Raw genomic sequence first — 19,020 nt, forward strand, 5'->3', positions numbered from 1 at the left:
AGTTAGTTGCTTTAGCAGACATTTTGAGGGTCCAATGGAGTTAAGATGTTTTGTCCAATGCGTTTTTACTACTTTCCATTGGTTCAATATTTTCGAAACAACACACAGACGTAAAGGGTGTTCAATACCACTGATTTATGGAGAAAAAAAAATCTAAAACCTCAAAAATGGAGTTAGACAGCAGAGATATATGCCTTTCATGCGGAAGGTTATGCATAAACACTGCCCTGTGGTGGACAGCAACGGGTTCCTAACGCCAAATCAAATGACTTCAGATCCACTGTTGATTTCCTCGACTAAAACTTAAGACGAAAAATGTTCGTCGACTAGCTTTTTTCCACTGATGAAAACTAATGAAAACTAAGCTATGATGACTAAAACTAAGACTAAATATACTGACAATTTCGTGAACAAATAAAAACTAGACTAAAATGTGATATAACGGTTGCAACAATCTGAGGGTCCAGGGTTCAGGTCCCTGTTCAGGCTCCAATTCTATAACGGTTGCAACAACAACAATTAAGGAACCAATTATAGCAAAATGAGGGAGGTGGTGGGTCAGTTCAGAATAAGAATAACTAAAGAAATCAGTAAAAAAGTTTAACTGTAATTTATTAAATCAAAACAAAATAAAGTTTAATAACAAAATGTTCACTTAATCAAATCAAAATAAAATAAAACTGCCTCAAAGGGTATGGGTGTAAAGTCCAAGTGTCCTGGCACTGTCCAAAACTAAACTTAAATGTCCAAAAAAGAAAATCAAAATGGAACCCAGTCAATGCTGTGTGTAGTGGTAAGTCTCCTCTTACCACCCTGTACACTGTTCCGCAAAGTCCGTCCTTAATCGAATATCCAATATCCAGGGAACTAATCCAAAATGGAAAGAAGGTCTCTAAATCCAATGGTAGAATCCAATATTCAGGAAAGTACTCCAGAAAGGAAATATGGCAAGACTTGGGAAATATTCCTCTTGCTTCTCCAGTAGCCTGTCTGTCTCTCTGTTCACCTCCACTCTGGACTGAGTCAATCTCTCCAGGTGGCCCAAACATTACAAACTAATATAATTTTAAAAAAAAATAATTGTGCTGACTAATTACACATGATATAAGAGTACAAAATGTTGCAGTTGCATTGATGTTACATTGCTGAATCGATTATGCTAAATAGCACCTTGAAGAGATGTAAACACCGGTGATAAAATGGCCATCCGGTGATAAAATGGCCACCAACATAATCCAAAAAGTCAACCAAAGAACATCCTTTACAGGATCTCCTCACTGGTCAACAAAAACACCTTGAAGACCTAAACAGGAGCCCTCGTACAAGGTTTCTTTGACTATGCATGCACCTCCTGGTACCACAGCACCTCAAAGGCCCTTAAAACTATAGGCTCCAGACTTCCCAAAACAAACTGGTCAGGCTCCTACTTGGCCTCACCCCCCGAACCCACCTCACCCCTGCCCACTTTGACAGGCTGGAATGGCTTAGAGTCGACGAGTACAGCATCTTGCAATGGGTCTGGTCCACAAGATTCGATACACCAAGATACCCATGTACTGTACCTGTCTAGATACTTCCTTAATTTTAACGAAGTCCACACCCACAACACCAGAGGGAGTGCAACGAACCATGTACAACCCAGATTCGGCACAAACAAGGGACTAAATTATTTTCGCTCCTATGCCACCAAAATGTGGAACGCCCTACCAACAGTCATTAAGACATGCGAATCCCTTGACTCTTTCAAAACCGCTCTCAAAGGGCACCTACGGACGGCTGCAATTCATTATAATGCAACATAACATCAGTAAACAGATTCAGATACAGATCTGTTCATCTGATGAATGAAATGGTAGCTATGTGGCAAAACAGATATTGTTAATGTTAGTCAAACATAGCTAGCCTGTTTGTTAGCTCTGCCTTGGTGTTTACATCTCTTCAAGGTGCTATTTAGCATAATCGTTTCAGCAATGTAACATCAATGCAACTGCAACATTTGGTACTCTTATATCATGTGTAATTAGTCAGCACAATGGATTCATGTTGAAATTAATATGGTGTGTGAAATGTGTGTAAAAGAGTGGACACACTTCATAAAAATGAGTTGACATGCACACATTCTTTTAGGGTTACAGGTTATAGCCAGGGTTAATTCTTTATGTGCGAATTATGTCATACTGTGCAGATTGTAGATTGGCCATTTTTGTTTTTTGCACATTTCTGAATGTACATGTAACAACTGTCCTACCTATTCACATGCAAGGCAAAGTGTCACTCACAAAGCAACCAGGAAAAGCATTGGTGGTAGACTATAGCCAGCTTCTGCTGTATATACAGAGTGCAACTCTCTGCAATGCTAACCTTGCTGTGTCACTTTTGTCCTGATGCATGAAACATCAAATTACATCAAATGTCAAATTCACAATTTCAATAAACTAGAGTGTAAAGACGCTGTGTTGTGATTACCACTGTGATATCGTACAATGTTTATTTTAGGACGGACAACCTACGCGTGCGTGTGTGTGTGTGTGTGTGTGTGTGTGTGTGTGTGTGTGTGTGTGTGTGTGTGTGTGTGTGTGTGTGTGTGTGTGTGTGTGTGTGTGTGTGTGTGTGTATGTGTGTTCAATAAGTCATGTTGCTTACTTATGCTGCATTTCATACATACAGCACTATCTAGCCTAAACATGTCAGATACTTTAAATTGATTAATTTAGCTATCTTTATATCAAATCTAATGGTAGTGGTGATGATGATAAAATAGTAAGCATACTGTAGCTCTAGGTACTCAGAATGAATAACTTTGATAGCTGTGGCCATTCCTGGCACTTAATAAAACAATAGATGTTGTGTCCTTCTTTACACTTAGGGGTAGACCTTATCTGGATTAATGAGAAGTGATTTACACTGCTAACTATTCATTGTTATTTAGCAATAACAAAATAGCTAACCAGCACCCATTCAATGCCACTGATAAACATAATTATGGGTTAAAAAGTAATGTTTTCATTCTTGGCTAACCCATGCACATTGGCAGTAGAGCCAAATAACCAGGATGTATACAGCACTGTATACAGTTAATTGATTTAGCGATTATTATTATTATGTTATGTTTATTATTATAAACAAGCTCATCTCCTGCCTTCAAGAACATAGGGCCGAATACCGTCTATCACACGTCCAAAACATCAAAGGTGACCAAATCTGGCACACATCAAACATAAATGGCTACAGTAAAGCACCATTTTTCTTCTCTCTCTCTCTCTGTTCCTCTTTTTTCTCTCTTTCTCCTCTTTTTCTCCTCTCTCCTTCTCCCCCTCCTTCTTGCATGAATGGCCAGGATACAATATTTCTAGATCATGTGCAGCAATAACTTATGGGGTAGCCTACTGCTGAAAATGGCACTTCTAACCTTTAGCAGGCCAGCCCAAGTAGAATGTGTCTGATAATGATGTACGGTGCATGTTCACATCGTCATCATGCATACTTTACATTACTTTATATTACTTTTTGAGGGGCGCCAGCCCCTCCTATATACAGGTTTAATGTTTGTCTTCAGTTAAATGTTTGTTTTGTTTACGTCATAATGTGCCTCATTACGTCATATTGTCTCTTTATTGTTAATGGCGTTTAATGTTTGTTTTATATCACCATTAGTTAGACTTTAATATATTAGCGCCCCTCACTTCACACGGGTGTGATTTATTTTGTAGCCTAGGCTATAACAGTGGTTCCCAAACATGTTCATGTCAAGGACCCCCAAATGGACACTCATTAGCCCACGGACCCCCATTTGAAAATATATGCCAGGGATCCGGACCCCCATAAGAGAAGATGTTCACGGCTCTAGCAGTGATTCTCAACCCCTTCAAGTTTGACATGCATTAGTCTATACGGACCCCATTTAATGGCATTTCTACCTCTGGGACCCCCAATTTATATTGTAAAATCCATGTTAATGTAACTCAGAGTGTACAAATGCATTTGTACATTTGTACACTCAGAGTTACAGACCCTACTGTCATCTATCAAAGACAAAAATACCCCAAAACATCTTTAAAAAAAAGAAACTCATCTCTCAAGTTGAAAACCATAGAAATGATCCCTGAAAGTATAGTCTTGCTGTGAAGGGGGGTGGAAACGACTAGTGATTCATGTGAATGTCACTTTCAATAACGGTTGGTCACTATACTGTCAGTCAGAAATCCTGAAAAAGCATTTGAACATGATTTGTCCCCACAAGTACAGGACTTGTGAACAAGCAGACCCCATCTCTGTTCTGTGCATAACATGTGTAATGTGATGCCTCTTGAACTGTGACTGGTAGCCTATTCCATCATGCTCTCTGTAAGAGGAGCTGTGTAGTATTGTCAATGCATTGTGTGATCTGTCTATGTATTGTGTATTTATTGTGTTCCTATTTCTTTGTAACCTGAATTCCTGATGGCTTCTTAGTACAAAATGAACGTCTGCAAGCCAGGGCAAAGCATCCATCTATCTATCCATCTATCTTTCTATCTAGTACTGTATGTGTTTTGCTGCTACAGCTAGAGGGTGCCAAAGGCTTAGGATTTGAGGCCAGATTCCAAGCAGCTCAAAGTGGTGCAGTACTTAGTTCAGAGTTCAGACTAGTCATTCATGGTCCGACAAACGACAAACTACCTCAAACCCTAAACTAACCATAACCGCAAGCACAGGAGCACCACATGTCTGACATGTACTAATGTCCACGGAATTACGTGCGGATCCCGCTCAAAGAAGTAAATGTGCCTTTTGAAACGAGATGAGCTGACCAGTGTGAAATCACCAATCCCTGTCTAGCTGCTCCAGATCCTTTTCTGTGTTAGGTCAGCTAACTCTTATGACCTAATAATAATAATATAAATGTACTCTAAGTGTCACAAACCGTCCCACTTGAATACAATTAAACAAATATAATGTTTTTACTACAAAATAATGCAAGTCTTAATTATTGATGTATTGACATATTTGTAATGAAATCATGTCAACTGGAGAGGATATGACACAGACTAATGCTCAGTCGGAATTACGTGCGGACCCCGCTCAAAGAAGTAAATGTTGATATTGAATGGGTCATGTGCCTTTTGAAACGAGACGAGCTGACCAGTGTGAAATCACCAATCCCTGTCTAGCTGCTCCAGATCAGATTTAGAGTCTGAGCAGAGTGCAGAGTGTTAGAGGGACAGGGGCTAAAATCCCGTAAGGGGGCACTTTTGGACAACAATAGCGAAAATATTTTCGCTATCGAGAGCTATTGAGAGCTTGTAGATCAGCTATTTTTGGGGCGCAACCCAGCACTCTAGCTAGTGGAGATGCGGTGTAACGACATGGATTTCAAAAGCGATTCTCCTGAATGCTGCCTTCCGGCATGGCATGGAAAGGAGTGCCACATAGTAAATGCTGCATTCGTGGTCTGGAAAGGGTGATTGTTTTACAGACGGGTAAAAGGGCAGGGTCTGAAGCAAGGCATCACAATACTTCCAAGTATGCATAATACGGATCAAGATATGGAATGAATTATGTACTGGCCATATATGGAGCGTGTCTTGAGTGTACAGGGTTTGATGAGGTCAGATCAACATATGGAATGTCAGAACAGGTCAGCTCCATATATGGAGATCGATGGGTTTGAGGTTTGAGGTCAGATGTAGAGTTGCTGGCCGGCTCCATATATGCAGATCTAGGTGAAGTCTTCTCCATGTATGGTTATCCAGGGTTAGATGAGGTTGTGATCTTCAGAGATGGCCATATATGGTGGCATGACATGTCACGAGGCGTGACCATGTATGGAGGTGTGATGTCACGAGGCATGACCATGTATGGAGGTGTGATGTCACGAGGCGTGACCATGTATGGAGGTGTGATGTCACGAGGCATGACCATGTATGGAGGTGTGATGTCACGAGGCGTGACCATGTATGGAGGCGTGATGTCACGAGGCGTGACCATGTATGGAGGCGTGATGTCACGAGGCGTGACCATGTATGGAGGTGTGATGTCACGAGGCGTGACCATGTATGGAGGCGTGATGTCACGAGGCGTGACCATGTATGGAGGTGTGATGTAAGGAGGCGTGACCATATATGGAGGCGTGACTAACACACAGAGATGCAGGTTTTCACAGTAAATGTGACCTACGGTCGGGCCGTCCTAGTGTAGTGGTTAGCGTTAGAGCATATCTCTGCTGTCGGGAGGAAACCTCATAACTCCAAAATGTTCATTTTTCAGGAAATGAAAAATATAAATTTTTCAGGAAATTAAGAAAACCTTATATTTGAGTGGTGTAAACTTTGTTAGTTTACGTGTCTGTCTGTCTGTCTGTCTGTCTGTTCGTACCAAAAAATGAGCATGGTCGCTACGGTCACCCAGTTCACCCGGGTATGATTTCATTACGTCAGACATTACGTCAGATCAGAGCTGATCAGGCTATATAATACCTTACACCACTCAGTTCACACGGGTGTGATTTTTTTTAAAACAAAGCAATAAAGCGTCATCAAAGTTGGTGTTGTAACTTTATATATTGTCAATTACTTCCATGAGAGGTGGTGGAGTTAGTTGCTTTAGCAGACATTTTGAGGGTCCAATGCGTTTTTTACTACTTTCCATTGGTTCAATATTTTCGAAACAACACACAGACGTAAAGGGTGTTCAATAGCACTGGTTTATGGAGAAAAAAATCAAAAACCTCAAAGATGTAGTTCTGGGGTTTCCTTCAGACAGCAGAGATATATGCCTTTAATGCGGGAGGTTATGCATAAACACTGCCCTGTGGTGGACAGCAACGGGTTCCTAACGCCAAATCAAATGACTTCAGATCCACTGTTGATTTCCTCGACTAAAACTTAAGACGAAAAATGTTCGTCGACTACCTTTTTTCCACTGATGAAAACTAAATGAAAACGAAGCTATGACTAAAACTAAGACTAAATGTACTGACAATTTCGTCGACAAATAAAAACTAGACTAAAATGTGAGGAAGGGACTAGTGGACAAGAGATCCAGTATAAGTCATTTTACACTAGGTTGCATGCTGAAAATAGCAGATCTACAAGCTCACAACGCACCGCGCTGCACGCGACACGTTGTGAGCTTGTAGATCGGCTATTTTCAGAAAGTGTAAAAATGACGGCATCAAGGCCCGCCAAAATACATTTTAGTTGACTAAATCAACTGTAGATTTAGCCGACTAAAATCTTATGATATTTAGTCGACTAAAACTAGACTAACACTAAAACATTCCAGGTGACTGAAATGTGACTGAAACTAAATGAAAACTATTGAAGAGACTATGACTAAACTACACTGGTCTCCTATGGAGGGGCGTCTGAAGCCTGTCCTGGTCGGGGTATCAGGGTGTAAAAACAAATCCATCCACTGTCTGATAAACTAAAGGACTTTGATGAATCACTATCATCCATTTGTCTGTGTTGAACTGATGGTCTTGCTTCTGATCAGGATCATCTGATCATGCTGGAAGTGTCAATTCAATTAAGGTTGAGTTATAATATTAATAATAATGCATCCTCCTGGGTGACAGCAGACTGCTGGGCGAGAGCTGGCGCTTTGGCATGGTGGGGGTCAGATCAACATATGGAGTGAATGCTGTACTGGCCACATATGGAGCGTGTCTTGAGTGTACAGGGTTTGATGAGGTCAGATCACTCTCAGAGTTACAGACCTGTTATGGTCATTCAGGGCTGTGTGTGCTGTGTGTGTGTGTGTGTGTGTGTGTGTGTGTGTGTGTGTGTGCATGAGTGCACACACACACACACACACACACACACACACACACACACACACACACACACACACCCGTGCGTGCTTGCGTGTGTGTGTGTGTGTGCACGCGTGCGTGCGTGCGTGCGTGCGTGCGTGCGTGCGTGCGTGCGTGCGTGCGTGCGTGCGTGCGTGCGTGCGTGCGTGCGTGCGTGCGTGCGTGTGTGTGCACGCGTGCGTGCGTGCGTGCGTGCGTGCGTGCGTGCGTGCGTGCGTGCGTGCGTGCGTGCGTGCGTGCGTGCGTGCGTGCGTGCATCCAGGTCACATGGTGTTACTGTTCCTCCTAGATCTGGCACAGAGACACTGAGGAACCAGACCCATAGCACCAGAACCCAACACAGAGTGGTTCAGTGGAAGTGGTCTGGAAGGTGTGAAGGTGTGTCAGTGTGTTAGAGGACACTTTGTAGAAGGACAGAGTGCCAGCAGAGCAGTCCACGTACACTGCTACTCTGTTGGAGCGACGGAGACGGAGGACAGAGTCAGAGGGACGGACAGAGAGTTTAGTCCCCCCCCCATTATTGTGAAGGACAGAGTAACTGTTGTCATCATCATCACATTCCAGACTCCAGGACACGTTGTTGAGTCCTAACCAACAGTCATAACCGTCTCCTCTCCTCTTGATTTCTCTGGTTGTCCCTGATATACGAACCCATCCACTCCACTCTACCTCAGAGTAACACCGTCCAGTCAGAGTCTCTCTACACAGAACCTGGTCCAAGACGGTAAATCTGTCTGGGTGATCTGGATAGTGCTGATCCTCTCCCACATGTGTCACCTTCCTGTAGTTCTCAGACAGAGAGAGTTCTCTGTATGCTGTGTTTGGATCCAGTGTGAGTTCACACACATCTGATGAGAGAACAACACACAACACAACACCACTTTACAATCACATACAACTTCATAATAATATACAACATTGAACTTATTAACCACTATGAGCACTGCTTCAAATAGTATTGAAAATGGCAGATCTACAAGCTCACAATGCATTGCGGTGCGTTGTGAGCTTGTAGATCTGCCATTTTCTGTATGATGTTCAGCTGCTGTATAATTACCTTGAATATATCTGGTTAATAATAACAACAACAACAACAACAACAACAACAACAACAATAAGATCTACAAGTTCACAGCACATGGTGATGGATGTACACTCACTATGTACGCACATACAATCATGCACACACACACACACACACACACACACACACACACACACACACACACACACACACACACACACACACACACACACACACACACACACACACACACACACACACACACACACACACACACACACACACATCAATAATAATGAAGGCACTCGATCTACAAGCTCAGATCGCAACACATTGGGGTTCAAATTGTTCAGAAACCACTATTTTAAAAATATCAGATCTATGCAGTGTGAGCTTGTAGATCTGCTATTTTCAGTAAAATGTTCACCTATAATGACGTGTCCAGAATGGAAATATATTAATAATAAATATATTGCATATAATAAATAAGATCTACAAGTTCACAACACATCACCATGCAGCACGCACGCACGCATGCACGCACGCACGCACGCACGCACGCACGCACGCACGCACGCACGCACGCACGCACGCACGCACGCACGCACGCACGCACGCACGCAGGCAGGCAGGCAGGCAGGCAGGCAGGCAGGCAGGCAGGCACGCGCGCGCGTGTGTGTAATAGGGCATTAACGACTTGAGATTTTTCCAAGTCGACTTGTCAGACAGTAAAGTCGAAGTTGAGTCGATTTATCGTTTTGTATGACGGGGGGGGGGGGGGGGGGGGGGGTGGGGGGGGGTGTAACAGGGGCTGGTGGAGGTGCACGCGCTCAAATACGGAGCATGTCAAACAAAGCACTGCGCACAGCCGCACACACACAGTGGCCTCTCCAATATGGCACAGTGTATGTATCATCTATATGGCAAAGCGCTGATTATCAAAACATAAAACTATAATAGTAAATACTAAACAGTGTGTGCGTCGCGCGTCCCCCGTGGGCCGCGTAGAGGCTCACGGCCCGGTCGCGAACAGTTTGTTGGGCCGCCGGCCACGGGGAAGAGAAAAGGAATAAAAAAGCCTCAAATTGGGCAGGCACTTTAGACCATGCGGCCGCTGACTCGGAGGGGGAAGTGAGGGCTGCCCCAGCCTGTGAGCTCGCAGATCTACGCTTCATGCAACGAATGTACCCGTACGTTTGTTCTATTAAAGGGTAGATCGCTACCGTTTAGGGGCTCAGCAGCCCCCCAAACGGTGGCGGATCTACCCTTTATAGAACGAACGTACCGATATGCTGTGAGCTTAGCCTGTTGCTAACGTGACCCCCCTTCTCTCTCTCTCTCTCTCTCCTCTCTCTCTCTCTCTCTCTCTCTCTCTCTCTCTCTCTCTAACGCGACTCTCTCTCTCTCTCTCCCCCGTTGAAGTTGCAATAGTTGGATCACTCAACACAGACCAGAAAAGAGAACACAACATGAGAGGGGGCATCATTGGCACACAGTGCCAGCAGCAGCGCGCAGCACAGCGCAGCGGCCCGAGAACACAATACAAAATATAACATTAACACTAGTGGCAGAACACAATATAGAAGACATAGGTCTATATATTATCATCACAGCAGCCAGCAGCAGTTTGGCACATCATCAGAATACAATCTACATTACCTTCCACGTGAACCTTCTCCTCCTCCAACTCGATAACGTTCTCATGTTAGTTTGTTACTTATTTTCTGAGCCATGTAAATAAACAACAACCCGCACTGACCAGAGACGGAGAGGTTCATATGATGTGCCCCACGCATAAAGCTAAACCAGAAACAGAGGACAGTCATTGCGTCAGCACGGATGTAGCCTCGGAAAGCCAGACGTTTTATTTCCAGCAAGGAGGTGAGGGGGATATCGTTTGGGGATAAAGTTTCCGCGCTTCTATCTGTTACTTCTCTGACACAGCGCAGTTCAAACTTCAAATTCAGCCAGTCAATAGTGGGACACCGCGCGCTGAGAGCCACAGATGCAGTTGGTTTTTAATGAAGGGCGCGTTCTGAATGCAATGCAAACTAATAGGCGAGTGCGCTCCGGTCGAGTCCGGTGCATATGCAAAGGGAAATAATGACTTCTCTCCGTGACAATAATCAATGCTACAGTTTGAATTCTGTACACACGCACACATAGCAAAAAATATGATATGGGGAAACTTTTTTTTTATATAGGAACATTGCGGTTGCCATCTGGCCACTCTACCCCCACACACACACACACACACACACACACACACACACACACACACACACACACACACACACACACACACACACACACACACACACACACACACACACACACACACACACACACACAGGGGCAGCAGTGGCTCAGGGGTAGAGTGGCCAGATGGCAACCACAATGTTCCTATAGTTCGAACCCGGGCTCCCCCAGAGTTAGTGTCAAAGTGTCCTTGAGCAAGACTCTGAACCCTAATTGCATGCTCCAGATGTGCAGGTTGGTGCCTTGCATGGTTTCCTAATCCTCAACCATTGGTGTGTGTGTGTGTGTGTGTGTGTGTGTGTGTGTGTGTGTGTGTGTGTGTGTGTGTGTGTGTGTGTGTGTGTGTGTGTGTGTGTGTGTGTGTGTGTGTGTGTGTGTGTGTGAATGGGTGAATGTAATGCACAATCCATGTAAAGGTGTGTGGATGTGTGTGTGAATGGGTGAATGTAATGCACAATCTATGTAAAGGTGTGTGAATGGGTGAATGTAATGCACAATATATGTAAAGGTGTGTGAATGTCTGTGTGAATGGGTGAATGTAATGCACAATCTATGTAAAGGTGTGTCAATGTGTGTGTGAATGGGTGAATGTAATGCACAATCCATGTAAAGGTGTGTGGATGTAATGCACAATCTATGTAAAGGTGTGTGAATGTGTGTGTGAATGGGTGAATGTAATGCACAATCCATGTAAAGGTGTGTGGATGTGTGTGTGAATGGGTGAATGTAATGCACAATCTATGTAAAGGTGTGTGGATGTGTGTGTGAATGGGTGAATGTAATGCACAATCCATGTAAAGGTGTGTGGATGTGTGTGTGAATGGGTGAATGTAATGCACAATCTATGTAAAGGTGTGTGGATGTGTGTGTGAATGGGTGAATGTAATGCACAATCTATGTAAAGGTGTGTGGATGTGTGTGTGAATGGGTGAATGTAATGCACAATCTATGTAAAGGTGTGTGGATGTGTGTGTGAATGGGTGAATGTAATGCACAATCCATGTAAAGGTGTGTGGATGTGTGTGTGAATGGGTGAATGTAATGCACAATCTATGTAAAGGTGTGTGGATGTGTGTGAATGTAATGCACAGTCTAACTATAAATGTGCCGTGTGTATGTATGTGTGTGTGTGTGTGTGTGTGTGTGTGTGTGTTTGTGCGCGTGTGTGCATGTGTGCGTGTGTGCGTGTGTGCGTGTGTGCGTGTGTGCGGTTGTAATGCACGTAACTCGAGAACCGTTTGACCCACCGACTTCAAATTCAACACACACACACACACACACACACACACACACACACACACACACACACACACACACACACACACACACACACACACACACACACACACACACACACACACACACACACACACACACACACACACACACACACACAGGGGCAGCAGTGGCTCAGGGGTAGCCTGGTTAATAAACCAGACCGAATCAGCCGTTGGCAAAAAAAAGTTGCCTACCAGCGGATTACGGTCTGGCGAGGCTCAGTAGCACGCCTCTTTCCTACAGCAGAGAACAGGTCGGACCAATCGGGACACGGTATGCAATATAGGCGGGCTTTGGTACAGTGACGTTCAATGCTTGAGACTTTTGACTGACAGTAGCTCTGACCAATTGCGTCAAAGAGAAAATGTTCCCCGGGAAATGAAATCCAAGTGGAGCCAGCCCAGACTGATATACCGCGACAGTGTTGTGTGATATTAGTCTGGCTTATTAGCCAGGCTAGCTCAGGGGTAGAGTGGCCGGATGGCAACCGCAATGTTCCTAGTTCGAACCCGGGCTCCCCCAGAGTTAGTGTCAAAGTGTCCTTGAGCAAGACTCTGAACCCTAATTGCTCCAGATGTGCAGGTTGGTGCCTTGCATGGTTTCCTAATCCTCAACTATTGGTGTATGAATGTGTGTGTGAATGGGTGAATGTAATGCACAATCTATGTAAAGGTGTGTGAATGGGTGAATGTAATGCACAATCTATGTAAAGGTGTGTGAATGTGTGTGTGAATGGGTGAATGTAATGCGCAATCTATGTAAAGGTATGTGAATGGGTGAATGTAATGCACAATCTATGTAAAGGTGTGTGAATGTAAAATGGTAAATGGTGCATTTATATAGCGCCTTTATCCAAGGCGCTTTACATTCACCCATTCACACACATACACCGATTGCGGCGGAAGCCATGCAAGGTACAAACCAGCACATCGGGAGCAATTTGGGGTTCAGTGTCTTGCCCAAGGACACTTCGACATGTAGACAGGAGGATCCGGGATTCGAACCGCCGACCCATGGATCATTGGACGACCTGCTCTACCTCTTGAGCCACAGTCGCTGTGTGTGAATGGGTGAATGTAATGCACACTCTATGTAAAGGTGTGTGAATGTCTGTGTGAATGTAATGCACAATCTATGTAAAGGTGTATGAATGTGTGTGAATGTAATGCACAATCTAACTATAAATGTGCCACTTCTTTGTCTGTGTGCGTGTGCGTGTGCGTGTGTGCGCGTGCGTGCGTGCGTGCGCGTGCGTGCGTGCGTGCGTGCGTGCGTGCGTGCGTGCGTGCGTGCGTGCGTGCGTGCGTGCGTGCGTGCGTGCGTGCGTGTGTGTGTGTGCTCTTGTAATGCAGTCTGTGAGACACACCGTTGTCCAGAAACACCACAAAAGGCTCTGGTCAGGCTCTCCCCTCACCTGTGCAATTTCCAGCCTCTGCCTCAACCAATTGATTGCCATGGCAACCCCACACCTGACAATTGATTGTCAGGTTGACTTAACCAGTCCACTTTTCACAGTCAGTTTGCACTCTTCGGGCACAGGCAGACAGACAGAGGCAGACAGACAGATACAGAAATCTCCATATACAGTATGGGCACAAAAGGGACACAGCCAGATAGTTAAAACGGGTGCTATGACAAGTTGACAGCGGGTATTATTAGTAGAGATGTCCCGATACTGTATCGGAAAAGTATCGGATCGGCCCTAATTTGGTCATATCGGGTCATATCGGTATCGGCAAATATGCTAGTGTCACCACAGATCCGACACAGGGGTAAGGGTTGACACTATGGCAGGTAAATAAATCACTCGGTCAACAAACACACACACACACACACACACACACGCACGCACGCATGCACGCGCGCGCACACGCACATGCACACAACTATTAAATGTGTGACCTATAACATGAGGACGCACGCACGCACGCACACACGCACACACACACACAGAGATACATCTATAAAAACATTTAATAATAGTGAATTTATAATAGTTTGTCTCTATATTTCTGGGGACTTCTCTGCCTTTATTCGATAGTACAACTAACAGAGACAGGAAACAGGGGGTGAGTTGGGGAGTGACATGCAGTGAAGCCGTCACCAGGATTAGGAATTGAACCCCAGACCGGTCAGGAATCAGAGCCCATGTGGTACAGTACGTGTCTTTACCACCTGGCTATCAGTGCCCCGACAGGAAGCTATTGATGGACATTGTCAAAATAAAAGCCTCAGATAGTCTGTGTTTTAACCCATTCAGGACGGGAACCCCTTTTGGTGTTTTATGCATTATGTTATACTTTTTGAAATTATATATCGTGAAAATGTGGTGCAAATCTTTGAATATATATTCTTTCAGAACATTTTTAACTCATATCTTTGCTACTGGGGGATCCCTGGAACAACATATTTCCAGCTGGGGGTTGGGGGCCAAATACATATATTTCTGGGGGTCCTTGACATGAAGATGTTTGAGAACGACTGACAGAAACATGGGTTTTTCAGAAAACTGTCAGGATTTAGAAGACATTTGTAGAATCATCCTCAGGTCTAAACGGGTTCATGTGGAACTAAGAATGAGGCTGTTTGTTTTAAATCAATAGATGTACCATAATTGAAATTAGTAATTCACTCAGTATTTGATTGCTTATATTATGTTTAGATCTCTTTAAGAGTATTGTACCTCCTAAGGTAAACAAACCAGTGGTTGTACTGATAAACTGTATTTAAAAAAGTCCAAAGACGGTGAAAGTAGCCGATATACAAGCTCTCAACGCGTCATGATGCAACACGTTGCGAGCTTGTAAATTGGCTTTGTGGCTATTCGTCGTAGGTCTTAGGGGTGGCTGTAGCGGAGGCTTTCACCTAGAGCTCCATATATGAGGACGACGGCGACATCCAGCACTGACATCAGGCTAATGTAGAAACCATCATATATGGGGATACACGTTTTGGCATCGTCATCATGACACGCACCCAGTAAGAACCTTATATAAGTAGAATCAGTATAAGTATACAGAAGTTTAGGGGAAGTTTAGAAGTGTAGGGGATCTAGCAGCATTTGCTACGAGAGACTCCGTCACCTTCCGTACGAGACAGGACATCTGGCCTTACATCCCAGATATCCTCAGCGATATCTGGCCTTACAACCCAGATATCCTCACTGATATCTGGCCTTACAACCCAGATATCCTCTGCGATATCTGGCCTTACAACCAAGATATCCTCACTGATATCTGGCCTTACAACCCAGATATCCTCTGCGATATCTGGCCTTACAACCAAGATATCCTCACTGATATCTGGCCTTACATCCCAGATATCCTTAGCGATATCTGGCCTTACAACCCAGATATCCTCGGCGATATCTGGCCTTACAACCAAGATATCCTCACTGATATCTGGCCTTACATCCCAGATATCCTTAGCGATATATGGCCTTACAACCAAGATATCCTCAGCGATATCTGGCCTTACAACCAAGATATTGTTGTGTTAAAAGTTTCAGCAACCCCGATACGTTCTAATCGGACACCACTGCGTCAGGGCCTAGCCCAGACAACCAGCACTAGTTTGAGCTAATTTGATATGGTCCTCTTAAGTGGTTGAGACTCTTAAATAAATGGCTCACTAATAGTTAATGTTCCTTTAACTATTTAAGCCCACATCAACAGTTGTTTGATTAGAAAGAGGCTGTCTTTAACTAAATCACTTCTGTTTGGTGTGCTCTTACAGGCCAGGGAGTTTACATTCAGAGAGGAAGTGCTGAAAGCTTTGAGACGCACAGTAGGTACTTAGTGTATATTTCTAGAATCCTATGTGGACACCATAGGTAGGCAGAGTTCACCCAAATCTACATTGTGTTTAGTAATAAACCCCAGGAAATATAATGCATGTTTTGGTTAATATAAACACATTACAGTCATGTTAAGTGAAAGTGACATGCTGTATATGAGCTGTTCATACATAGCAGGATGTTGTGCTTCTTTGATTTAATGAATAGAACAGAATAAACACTTACACTTCCTCACACCTGGTCTCAGCCTGCACTCTCCACTGTGGTCACTGTGGGTGAAGGAGAGACAAAGATAAGATAATAGAAACAATAATGATAGATAATTATGCATTTATTAAACATTAAATGCTACTATACAGCACCCTTTTGGTGTTTTAAGCATTATGTTATACATTAGCTGTTGAAAAATAGCAGACAACGAGTGCCGCGCTACGAGCTTGTAGATCTGCTATTTTTGAAAATTGTGAAAATGTGGTGCAAATTTGGAATATATATTGTTTCAGAACAAAAGTAAAAATCTTTGCTTCTGGGGGGGGTCCCCTGGAACAACATATTTTCAGATGGGGGTCGACGGCCAAATACATAACATTTTTGGGGTCCTTGACATGAAATAGTTTGAGAACCACTGACATAGAAACAGGGTTTTCTGAATACTATGAAAACTAGAATCTAGTGTCAGGTCTAAATGGGTTAAACAACAACTAGGCACATTTACACTGACTGGCATCAAGTCTGTCCATACCTGAGAGTCTTCAGTTGTCCAGCAGAGGGCAGCGTCTCTTGGTCTCCTGGGTGATTGTAGCTCAAGTCCAACACTTTTAGGTGGGAGTTGGATCTCAGAGCTGAGACCAGATAAGAACAACCTTCCTTTGAGACCATGCAGCCTGACAACCTGCACGCACGCACACACGCGCACACACGCGCGCACACACACACACACACACACACACACACACACACACACACACACACACACACACACACACACACACACACACACACACACACGAATGGTTTGTAGACGAGACTGGATCATAAAGGCCAATTCTCAAGGATGAACTTCCCTCATCTCTCCTCAAGCTCAAATGTGAACGCTTCTGACGGAGGCTAAGTCATTGATTTTCTTTTTTTAATTTTCGTTTTTTCATGTCATATGAAAGCAGGGAATCATAGCTTCAAATTGACAGTTTGACCCACCATTTTTGGAGATATGGCTTAAGTAATGTCTTGCAGAAAACAGCGAAAACAGGCTTGAAAGGTTCACTTCTGTGGTCTCTAACATTACACCTAGCTACATGTTTAAGCATTTATTTCATTTTTACATGTCGATTTCAGCTCTGACATTTATTTGAGACATGCTCTAGTCTAGTATGTGAAGAGTTTGCCTGTGCTATTAACTCATTTTGGATACAAATAAATAAATACATTTCTCATCTCCTAACCCTAACCCTAACCCATTGACTGTCTCTGTATCAAAAATAGTCACACATAACCATTCAGGTCCCCAGATTATGATTGTATACCTTAAAATTAGCAATGATTTGTGCTACAATATTACTAGTTTCATATTTATTATAGTAGGTTATTGGGCTCTGTTGGGCCCTCAGGTGACAGAGGGGTACAGTAACTGTTCATATTTATTATAGTATGTTATTGGGCTCTGTTGGGCCCTCAGGTGACAGAGGGGAACATTAACTGTTCACCATCACAGAGTCTGGGGTTTGAATCCATTGTGGTTCAGACAGCTTACTCAGCATCTACACAAACACAGCTGTGCATGCTTGGGGGAGGGAAGCGAACATTGTCACGGGGTGCACACGCAGATCCGACACACCAAAGGTCCGAAGCGCGGGGACATGCGATGCGATGCAAAAATGTGATGGTCTGACATGCGCTGCTCCTGTGCTTGCGGTTATGGTTAGGTTAGGGATTGAGGTTTCGGATCAATAGTATGTCGGAACTAAAGCCTGTACTAGTCTGTACTAGTCTACACTGTGCTAGTCACTGGCAGGTAAGGTGACAGCAGTCGTACAAATACAGAAATGTGTGTGGAGCAGCAGCACGAATGCATGACTTGAGGGGGAACACACGTATGTATGTATGTATGTATGTATGTATGTATGTATGTATGTATGTATGTATGTATGTATGTATGTATGTATGTATGTATGTATGTATGTATGTATGTATGTATGTATGTATGTATGTATGTATGTTTGTATGTATCATGTATGTGTATGTATGTATGTATGTATGTATGTATGTATGTATGTATGTATGTATGTATGTATGTATGTATGTATGTATGTATGTATGTATGTATGTATGTATGTATGTATGTATGTATGTATGTATGTATGTATGTATGTATGTATATATGTATGTATACGTATGTATGTATGTATGTATGTATGTATGTATGTATATGCAAGTACCAGGCTCGGTTCTACTTGTTAATCGTTCTACTGCTAAGAAGTAATCATCTTCGCGAAGTATATAAATGAATCAGGGCAAACTCCATGTGTGGTTACACCAGGATAATTGTCAGGCATACAAACCTGAGGGTCTCCAGTTTACAGTGTGGACTCCTCAGTCCAAGACACAGATTTTGTATGCCCAAATCCTGCAGATCGTTGTTGCTCATGTCCAATTCTATTAGACTGCAGTTGGAGCTGAGAATTGATGCCAACTCCACACAGCATCGCTCTGAGAGGTTACAGCCACTCAGCCTGAAGAAAGAGAAGTGCTAAAAATCAATGAGACCAGATAAGAACAACCTTCCTTTGAGAGCATGCAGCCTGACAACCTGCACGCACGTGCACGCACACACACGCACGCACGCCACAAGTGGCACGCTACAAGCTTGTA

At 43.6% G+C, this 19,020-nt stretch overlaps 1 protein-coding gene across 1 annotated transcript in view; it reads right to left on the bottom strand.

The window, feature by feature from the left end:
* Nucleotides 1-8,023: 8,023 nt before the first annotated feature.
* Nucleotides 8,024-19,020, bottom strand: part of LOC306917640 (NACHT, LRR and PYD domains-containing protein 3-like) — a gene marked incomplete at its 5' end in the record, with an annotated part of 30,108 nt that continues 19,111 nt past the window's right edge. The window contains 4 exons of the mRNA XM_079495936.1: nt 8,024-8,632; nt 16,388-16,421; nt 16,895-17,044; nt 18,711-18,881. Of these exons, the coding sequence (XP_079352062.1) occupies nt 8,081-8,632; nt 16,388-16,421; nt 16,895-17,044; nt 18,711-18,881 (907 nt within the window). The 3' untranslated portion in view covers nt 8,024-8,080. The remainder of the gene's footprint in view (nt 8,633-16,387; nt 16,422-16,894; nt 17,045-18,710; nt 18,882-19,020) is intronic.

This window comes from Electrona antarctica (genome assembly GCF_951216825.1).
Source record: "Electrona antarctica genome assembly, chromosome: 24".
Taxonomy (NCBI): Eukaryota; Metazoa; Chordata; class Actinopteri; order Myctophiformes; family Myctophidae; genus Electrona; species Electrona antarctica.